The sequence below is a fragment of the Ammodytes marinus genome (genome assembly GCF_949987685.1).
Source record: "Ammodytes marinus genome assembly, chromosome: 22".
Taxonomy (NCBI): Eukaryota; Metazoa; Chordata; class Actinopteri; order Uranoscopiformes; family Ammodytidae; genus Ammodytes; species Ammodytes marinus.
Window position 1 is genome coordinate 2,103,802 of NC_137226.1, and position 10,000 is coordinate 2,113,801.

At 39.4% G+C, this 10,000-nt stretch overlaps 2 protein-coding genes across 3 annotated transcripts in view; one reads left to right on the forward strand and one right to left on the reverse strand.

Annotated features, from left to right (window-relative positions):
* Nucleotides 1–440, reverse strand: part of dmtf1 (cyclin D binding myb-like transcription factor 1) — a 13,059-nt gene extending 12,619 nt beyond the window's left edge. For both annotated transcript variants that reach the window (XM_080051022.1, XM_080051021.1), the window contains exon 1: nucleotides 411–440. The gene's annotated coding sequence lies outside the window, so the exon portion shown is untranslated. The remainder of the gene's footprint in view (nucleotides 1–410) is intronic.
* A 41-nt stretch (nucleotides 441–481) lies between these two features.
* The window catches only part of cwf19l1 (CWF19 like cell cycle control factor 1), a 14,632-nt gene continuing 5,113 nt past the window's right edge, over nucleotides 482–10,000 (forward strand). Inside the window, exons 1-9 of the mRNA XM_080051362.1 lie at nucleotides 482–532; nucleotides 2,368–2,520; nucleotides 3,654–3,738; nucleotides 4,481–4,565; nucleotides 5,439–5,540; nucleotides 6,559–6,770; nucleotides 7,229–7,344; nucleotides 8,148–8,232; nucleotides 9,321–9,470. Of these exons, the coding sequence (XP_079907488.1) occupies nucleotides 2,372–2,520; nucleotides 3,654–3,738; nucleotides 4,481–4,565; nucleotides 5,439–5,540; nucleotides 6,559–6,770; nucleotides 7,229–7,344; nucleotides 8,148–8,232; nucleotides 9,321–9,470 (984 nt within the window). The 5' untranslated portion in view covers nucleotides 482–532; nucleotides 2,368–2,371. The remainder of the gene's footprint in view (nucleotides 533–2,367; nucleotides 2,521–3,653; nucleotides 3,739–4,480; nucleotides 4,566–5,438; nucleotides 5,541–6,558; nucleotides 6,771–7,228; nucleotides 7,345–8,147; nucleotides 8,233–9,320; nucleotides 9,471–10,000) is intronic.

A 10,000-nucleotide genomic window follows, 5' to 3' on the forward strand; every position in this document is an offset into this window, starting at 1 on the left:
CATTAAACAGAAAAAAAACCACGGGATTTCGCGTAAAAATAAATGCATTACTCTTCTGTCATACACACTCGGAAATCACGTTGTTGCACTGACGTAACACAATGAGAAATCGGCCAATTTAAACGGCTTTTTATGAAGCTACTAGTGATGCTAACTACTAGCATCCAACTCGCTCTCTCTCTCTGTCTGTCTGCAGCTCAATAGAAAAAGCACTGAACGAAAACTCCCTCGCTCGCCGCCATGTTGTTAAAAATCGCCAAGCTGAAACCCATATGACGTGTGTGTTCTTTATAGGCGTCATTTCGGTTCGATTGGAATGTTGTTGTTCTAATGGAACGCTCCGAACTACCATGGAAACCACCACGGAACAGAAAGTGGAAATGTTTTTTACTTTTGATTCGGCTACTTACTTCCTGTTTTGGGTCCGGGGACTTGCAGTTACCAGGATGAAGGCAAAGACCAGGATGCAGGAACGGCTCAGCGCGAGGCCTGGCGGGTATGGAAGGCCAACAGGGACAATATTAAAGCTATAGTGTGTAATTTTTCCATATGAATGAAAATTTAATTTATTTATATATGTATTATCCCAATTGATTGACAAACGTTAACTCACTTGAAGGCGGGTGTCTGTTGAAGTTTTAAAACTATTGGATCTGCCCAGTGCCACTCTGGATCTGCCAACCAATCGCATAACGTTTGGTCGTGACGTGTGTGTCACGAGCCGGCTTCTGAGCCACTCCCTCTGTTCGCTGTTTGGACCGCTAAAAAACCTGGCTGAGAAAACTTGTGAATATAGCCTACCGCGGACCCAGACTGACTACTGAAGGGAAAGCGGGCGGTGCCAGGCTAATTTCAATGCACTGCTGACATAGAATTCCATAGCAGGTTGCCATATATGAAAACTATCCATTAACTGTGTCAAAACTAAAAATATTTCTTAATATTTACACTAAAAACATTTTTATTTAATATTGTTATAAATGGCATTCCGTAGTCAGGTTGCCAAATATAAAATAATATAATAATACATTTGTTTATATAGCGCTCTTCTCTCACTCATAAAATATGTCTCTGAAGTGTGTTTGTGAAATGTGTTGCCTAATTTACTCCAACTATTTTATATCATTATGCATATTTCTACCTTTTAATTTAATATTGACCTAAATGGGACTCCTTATATAGGATGCCAGATTTTAACAATGTCCGTAAACTGGAGGGTAAGTATCTGTGTGTCTGTAGAAGTGACAAAACCAAAATCGTTTGCATAATTGTCTACATGTCTCAAGTCAAGGTCAATGACAAGACTAGGAAATGGTTAAAAGCTCTATAAAAAGCTAGCAGCCTATGGCCGTGTCTGAACTGCCATACTAGCGTCCTACATCCTACATACTCACCATCTATATACTGCATACTCTCTACTCAAAGATCGATTGTGTATGCGAGCTGCGTCTAAAACGTTCTCAGTTGAAGTATACTCAAGCAATGAAGAATTTCTTCTTCTTCTTATAAGATTCAGGCAGTTTAGACACTGTTAAGCTTATAACCGCCCTCTACAGGTTAGATATTGAACTAGATTTTTACAGTCCTGTGTTCATCATCTGTGTTTTAGACCTCTTGTTTTATAATAATGATGTTTTGAGGCGGAGGATCCCTCCGACGCTCTCTGTCCGGCTCATCAGCACTCAGCTGTCTGTGAGTTGAGCTGGACGAGCCGCGGTGTGTGGGACAGCGATCTGTTCTGATCTCTCTCCACTATCAGACTCACAACACTCATTTCACTTAGTGACTCTAATGTTGTTAGGTATTTATCTTCATCTCTTATCTATTGTAAGAGTGTATGAATGACTGCACGTACAGTTGTCAGATCGCGGAACCCCAAACAATGTTGTTGCCTAGCAACTTGCTCGAAAATATTTCATTTTCCTGGGCGGGTAGAATTGACCCAGTGCATTGTGGGGCGGTTGAGTAGGAAAAGTATACGATCGATTCATACCCAAAATCTTCCCGGAAGTTAGTACTCATCCGGGAATTTCTCACATACCCAAACTCGCATACCCAACCGTCACATACTCAAATTGAAGTCAAAATGAGTATGGGTAGGACGTTAGTATGGCAGTTCAGACACGGCCTTAGTGAACTTTTTCACAAATTCACGAATTTTGCGTGTATGAATCGAACCTGGCAACTCGCATGTCAGCTTCAAAAATCCGTCCGGGTAACAACCAGATATATTTATTTTTTATTTATTCATTTGATAGTGATTGACTGACTTACATAATATGAAGAGGATAATTAGAATTCATCTACTATGCCACGAATTTAATCTGATAGATTGTTTAAAATATATCCTTGTATTTCATGTTGCAGGTAAATGGTTCCGCCCCTTGTTTCTGTCGGACCGCTATTGCCGACGCTTCAAGCTGCGAAAATCCAAACCACACATTTCAACATTTCAAATATTTTTTGGACATTTACAGCTTGGAAAATACACCAAATCATGGAGGAGAAACCAGTGAGAGTGTAAGTCTATCTTTATAAACTCTAAAACTGTTGATTTAAATACGTTATATCTCGTTAAATGTGGTAGTTGGGTGTATTTTGATCTATTTTGCCAGTTGGTAAGATCTCAATGTCTATTAAAAACACATTTATTGGAGCTTTTCTGTGAACAATAAGGGTTTATTCAATATTTTAAAGGTAGCGCAAGTTATTTAATTTGCTAAAAGGGTTTTAATGAGTCCGATGTACAAAACAATACGTATCGCGCCAGACGTAATTCAAAATGTAGCTATTTTAAGGAAGGCTTACTCGACTATTTGTGTATTTGTTGATGTAGGCGCATAAGCGATATCTATTGCAGGGACTGAATTATTCGGCTTAATTTTACAGTCTGCCTTTTGAGTTTTAAAGTGTGTCAGACTGTGTTAAAAATGCACTGTTTAAAGTTAGTTTTATTTGCCACCAGAATCCAAATTAAGCTAAAATCTAATGCGCCAAACCCCATTCAAATGTAATATAATTTACCCATCGGCGCATTTTAATACATTATGACACGTTTGAAAGGTACATTATTGATATCAGTTGGGGGTACAGACACACTCGGCATAAGTTTATTAGTAGGATTCATGCACGTGTTGTATTTAATGTAACACTAACAAAGTGTTAAATGTGAGTTCCAGGGGTCACCAACCTTATTGAACCTGAGGACTACTTCATGGGTACTGAGTCATACGAAGGGCACCCAGTTTGATACACTCTTCTGAAATAACACATTTGCTCAGTTTTCCTTTAGTTATATATTATTATTAATGATTAATGATACTCATCTATGTGAAGACACTGATCATGTTAAAGATTTCTCACAATAATGATCAACAATGACTTAAAAAATGTGGGAAACAGATTATTATGCTATTTTTAGAACAGACCTGTGGGCGCCTCATATGGTCCTTGCGGGCACTGTGTTGGTGACCCCTGTTTTAGACCCTTATGTATAACTGGCAACAATTGACACAGTGTTAGTTTTGTATTTTGACCTTTCGTGTGTGTGTTTGTGTGTGTCTGTGTGTCTGTCTGTCTGTCTGTCTGTCTGTCTGTCTGTCTGTCTGTCTGTCTGTCTGTCTGTCTGTCTGTCTGTCTGTCTGTGTGTGCAGTTTAGCGTGTGGGGACGTTGAAGGCCGACTAACCGCTCTGTTTAACCGAGTCAACACCATCCAGAAGAAAGCGGGGCAGTTTGACGTGAGGATATACTGTTTATTGTTTATATAAAAGTGTGTTCTGTCTATTTTTAAATGTAAAACCTTAATCATTTGCCTCATTTGTCTCTTTTTCTTCAATACATTTTCTCTTTAAGTGAACGTATAGGAGTAGTTTAAACTCATTTCATTTCATTTAAAGGTGCAGTCAGTGATTCTGGAGAACGCTTGTTGTCAGAATCACTTTTTTGTCAAAATCAGTGAATATCTCCTCATGATCCGCTACGTGTGTGTGTGTGTGTGTGTGTGTGTGTGTGTGTGTGTGTGTGTGTGTGTGTGTGTGTGTGTGTGTGTGTGTGTGTGTGTGTGTGTGTGTGTGTGTGTGTGTGTGTGTGTGTGTGTGTGTGTGTGTGTGTGTGTGTGTGTGTGTGTGTGTGTGTGTGTGTGTGTGTGTGCTGAAAAAAATCTGGTTTTAATACACAGCTTTAGGCTCTGTAAACTGGCATGTAAACAAAGGGTATGTATACAAAGCGGGGGGGGGGGGGGGGGGGCACACCGTAGCCAGTTTACAGAGCCTACGATGTGTATTAACACCTTTTCAAATTTCAGCACACACACAGTACAGACAGGTAGCAGATCATGAGGAGATATTCACTGATTTTGACAACAAGCGTTCTCCAGAATCACTGACTGCACCTTTAAATCAGCAAATTTGCCAAAAGATTAACCAACTTTCCAATGATCTAAATGTTAATATTTGGTGTTATTTATATATTTCTTTACAGCTGTTGCTTTGTGTGGGAGAGTTTTTTGGGACGACGCCGGAAGCCGCAGCAGAATGGCAGCAATACAAAACCGGAGCCAAGAAAGGTAACGTTTCCATGGTTATTTTCTGGCGCTCTGGTGGTGTAGTGGATAGAGCGTGTACCATATTGGCTCCGGCCTTCATTGCAGTGGTCACGGGTTCAAATCCGACCCGTGGACCTTTACTGCAGGTCATCCTCCTCTCTTTCTCTCTCTAGTCTCTGTCTGTCTCCCCATTTCAACTCTGTACTGTCTAATAAAGCTTGAAAATGCCAACAAAAAAAAGGGAACATTTCCATGGTTACACTGGCTACTAACTACTTTATACACAATTTACCAGGGACCACAGACACTTGGATTGTCTTAATTTAAATTTCTTTTAACTAAAATTTACACTGAGTTAAATCAAGTCTGTATCCATTCCCCCCCCCCCCCCCCTTCATATCGAACTTTCCCCAAATTCTCCAATTCATTAGTACAACTTACAGCAACAAATTAAACTAAATACCTTCATATCCTTTAACCAATTTAAACAAACTATCTTAAATCTGCCAAACTCTACCTGTAACTGTTTTAATTAGGCTATATTGTACTTTCACCCATTTCATTTTAATTGCTGCCACTCTTCACCACTATGTAAATGTTTCAATTGTTTTTCTCTTCACCTGTTGTTGTGTATTTGATGTATTTGCATTGAATATTGTATGTATTGTTGTTTTTCCTTTGAATTTGTTTGATCTCGACGTCATTGTAAATGAGGGTCACCGCTCAATTGGTCTCTCGAGGATAAATAAAAGTTAAATAAATATAGTCTGGTGTTTTTTCCCCTCCTACATCCTACAAATATGTTGGTAAAACAGGCTGATAATGAATGAATGTCTAACCATAATAATTGCCTTTTGTATGTTAACTGTATTGGCCTGTTTTGTCCCTGCTCAGCTCCCATACACACCTACATCCTGGGAGCAGCCAGTCAGGAGACGGTCAAGAGCTTCCCCAGCGCCGACGGCTGTGAGCTGGCAGAAAACATCACGTATCTGGGTAAGAGTCTGACTGTGTTCTAAAAGCCCTACTAACGTCCTCCCTCCTACATACTCAACATGTATATACTACATACTAAAAGCCCTACTAACGTCCTCCCTCCTACATACTCAACATGTATATACTACATACTAAAAGCCCCACTAACGTCCTCCCTCCTACATTCTCAACATGTACATACTACATACTAAAAGCCCTACTAACGTCCTCCCTCCTACATACTCAACATGTATATACTACATACTAAAAGCCCTACCAACGTCCTCCCTCCTACATACTCAACATGTACATACTACATACTAAAAGCCCTACTAACGTCCTCCCTCCTACATACTCAACATGTACATACTACATACTAAAAGCCCTACTAACGTCCTCCCTCCTACATACTCAACATGTATATACTACATACTAAAAGCCCCACTAACGTCCTCCCTCCTACATACTCAACATGTATATACTACATACTAAAAGCCCTACTAACGTCCTCCCTCCTACATACTCAACATGTATATACTACATACTAAAAGCCCTACTAACGTCCTCACTCCTACATACTCAACATGTATATACTACATACTGTCTACTTAATCATCCATTGTGTATGCGAGGTTCATCGGACCGTTTACACTGAAGTAAAACAGAAGCAATAAAGAATTAAAAAAAAAACTTCAATGCCGTTTGAAAAGACGCAATGCATTTCGAAGCGGTTGAGTAGGAAAAGTAACCCATCGATCCCATACACAAAATCTTCCTGGAAGTTAGTACTCATCCGGGCATTTCTCGCTTACACAAACTCGCATACACAACCACAACGTACTCAAATTGACATCATGAGTGTGAGTGGGATGTTAGTATGGCTTTTTCGAACACAACCTATATGTCAAAATCAGTGAATATCTCCTCATGATCCATTACCTGTCTGTACTGTGTGTGCGCGCTGAAAATAGATCTGGTGTTGTTAATACACAGCCTAGGCTCTGTAAACTGGCATTTATCCCTATGTGTATATTCCCAGGTCGTCGTGGAGTGTTTACGGGCGTGTCCGGGCTTCAGATAGCGTACGTCAGCGGTCGGGAGGCGTCCCAGGAGCCGGCCCCCGCTCACTGTTTCTCCCCCAAAGACCTGTCCGCTCTGGTGGCTACGCTAACTAGCTCCAAGTTCAGAGGAGTGGACGTCCTGCTCACATCACAGTGGCCTAGAGGCGTCTGGCAGTATGGCAACACACCGGTAACTAGGAAAATACACATACTTTATTCATTTGATTTATTATTTATTTAAATTTTAATTTTATTTAATTTAATTTTATTTAATTTAATTTTATTTAATTTAATTTTATTTGTTTGTTTATTTATGTATTTATTTATTTATTTATTTATTATTATTTTTTATTTTATTTTATTTTTTATTTATTTTTTCACCTTTATTTATTTATACAGGCAAGTCATTAGGAACAAGTTCTTATTAACAATGGCGGCCTGATAAGCGAAAAAAAAAAGCATCAATTCAATTAATTATTTAGAATGTTTTGTTTAAAAATTTAAATTTAAAAACCTTAGTGGCATTATTTATATCCAGCTGTCTTATGCTGATTGAGATGCTGCTATATAATTTAATTTAATTTAAAAATATACATATATATCCAAGAATATGGTTAAATGTTAATGCTTTTCTTTTCTTTGTTTTAGGAAGTGAACACAAAGTTCTGTGGCAGCAGCTCGGTGGCGAACCTCGCAGACAAACTGAAACCTCGCTATCACTTCGCTGCTCTGGAGGGAGCGCACTACGAGAGACTGCCTTACAGGTACTAACGCACACACACACACACACACGCACACACACACACACACACACACACACACACACATACAGTCACACACACACATATATACACACACAGACACACACACACACGCACATACAGTCACACACGTACTAACACACACACACAGAGACAAGAGACACACACACACACACACACACATACATATACACACACACACACACTTATACACGATCGCTCACTCACTCACTCACTCACTCACTCACTCACTCACTCACTCACTCACTGTTATTTTTAGCGACCCATTTGGATAAAAGCGGTAGTGTTTTATCTACGTCTTAAGAGAAACTATATAAAAATAGCATTCTCTGCACTGATGGTCTCGTTTGCTGTTACATGTCATTTATGATCATCAGAGGAAAAATGAGACTGTTTCAGAAATATTTAAAAGTTCCTTGTATCATATTTAATTTTTTTCATTTTTCATTTAACTTTTATTTATCCTCGAGAGACCAATCGAGGGGTGACCCTCATTTACAATGACGTCGAGTTTAAAATAAATTCAAAACAACAATACATACAAAATATTCAATGCAAATACATCAAGTAAATACATATACATACAATTAAGTAAATTATTATAACTGTGTGTGTGTGTGTGTGTGTGTGTGTGTGTGTGTGTGTGTGTGTGTGTGTGTGTGTGTGTGTGTGTGTGTGTGTGTGTGTGTGTGTGTGTGTGTGTGTGTGTGTGTGTGTGTGTGTGTGTGTGTGTGTGTGTGTGTGTGTGTGTGTGTGTGTGTGTGTGTGTGTGTGTGTCTCTTCAGGAATCACGTTGTTCTCCAGGAGAATGCTCAGCACGTCAGTCGCTTCATCTCCCTGGCAACAGTCAATAACCCGGCCAAGAAGAAGGTTTGTTTTTGTGTCCCAATTTCAACTTGCTATGTAAATATTAGTTTGCGTTCCGAATCGCATACTTTCTACTATATAGTTTGGTAGAAAAAAGATTTAGGATGTCCTGATTCTTGTGGCCAGATTTAGGATGGTTAGAAGTACCCGGATGTCCTACTTCATGCGGCCAAGATTGTTAGTGTTGAAAAGTGCATCCTATTTGGGCGATTCTGACCCACAATCCAGTGCGCACGTGACGTGACGTAACATCGACGAAGCCTCCATATGAAAACAAACGGGGATGCGACGGATATAAAAGCAAGAGGCAAGATCAAGGCGCAATGTTATGATGAAATAATAGAGAAAAGTATGTCCCAATAGTATGCCTACTGCATCCTAACTAGATTCTTTTTATCGTCGGATGTAGTATGTAGAATAGAAAAAAGAAAGAGTATGAGATTCGGAACGCAACCTAGTTTCCCATTAAAGCAGGTTTTCAAACTGTGAGAAATCATACAAAATAAAATACAAATATAACTGCAGATCTTGCCTGAGGATCATAGTGTTTTTTGTCATTGAAACCTACATATTTATATTTTATATGATCAATCATATCTTGGTTGAATATTTATAATTAGCTCATGGTGTAGTGGTTACTTTGAACGATTGTCTTTTCAGACTAGAAAAAATTTAAAAATATCCGTCATATGGTAACACCAACACTGTGTGTGTGTGTGTGTGTGTGTGTGTGTGTGTGTTGCATGTCTTTCTGTGTCTGTCTGTCTCTCTCTCTCTCTGTCTCTCTCTCTCAATTCAATTTCAATTCAATTCAATTCAATTCAATTCAATGAGCTTTATTGGCATGACTATTGTTGCAAACAGTATTGCCAAAGCATTACAGATAATAACAAAAGAGAACAGTCTTTCACAAATATTACTAAAAGAACATCCTGATATAACAATACATAGATATAACTATATCATATCGAGAATAACTCTCTCTCTCTCTTTGTCTCTCTCTCTGTCTGTCTCTCTCTCTCTCTCTCTCTGTCTCTCTCTCTCTCTCTCTCTCTCTCTCTCTCTCTCTATCCATCCATCCATCCATACAGTATCTCTATGCCTTCAACATCGTCCCTCTGAAGTCCATGGATCCCTCAGAGCTGGTGAAGCAGCCGCAGGACGTGACAGAGAATCCGTACAGAGGAGCGGCCAAGACCGACAAGCTCAAGACTGGGTTCAACACTACTGCAGAGGAGGAGGTAACTGCTCTGTCTGTCTGTCTGTCTGTCTGTCTGTCTGTCTGTCTGTCTGTCTGTCTGTCTGTCTGTCTGTCTGTCTGTCTGTCTGTCTGTCTGTCTGTCTATTTATCTATCTATCTATCTATCTATCTATCTATCTATCTATCGTATGTATCTCTTTCTGTCATTAATAGCATTGTATCTCGTGGTGCATTCAGGAACCGGCTGGTCAGAACGAAATTTCAATACCTCTGTATGTCTGGAACATATTGCATGAATTGTCTATCTATCTATCTAGGTGTCTGTCTGTCTATCTATGTATCTGTGTGTGTCTGTCTGTCTATCTATCTATCTATCTATCTATCTCTCAATCTCTCTTTCTTTCTATCTGTCTGTCTGTCTGTCTGTCTGTCTGTCTGTCTTTCTTTCTGTCTGTCTGTCTGTCTGTCTGTCTGTCTGTCTGTCTGTCTGTCTGTCTGTCTGTCTGTCTGTCTGTCTGTCTGTCTGTCTGTCTGTCTGTCTGTCTGTCTTTCTATCTGTACTTAATAACA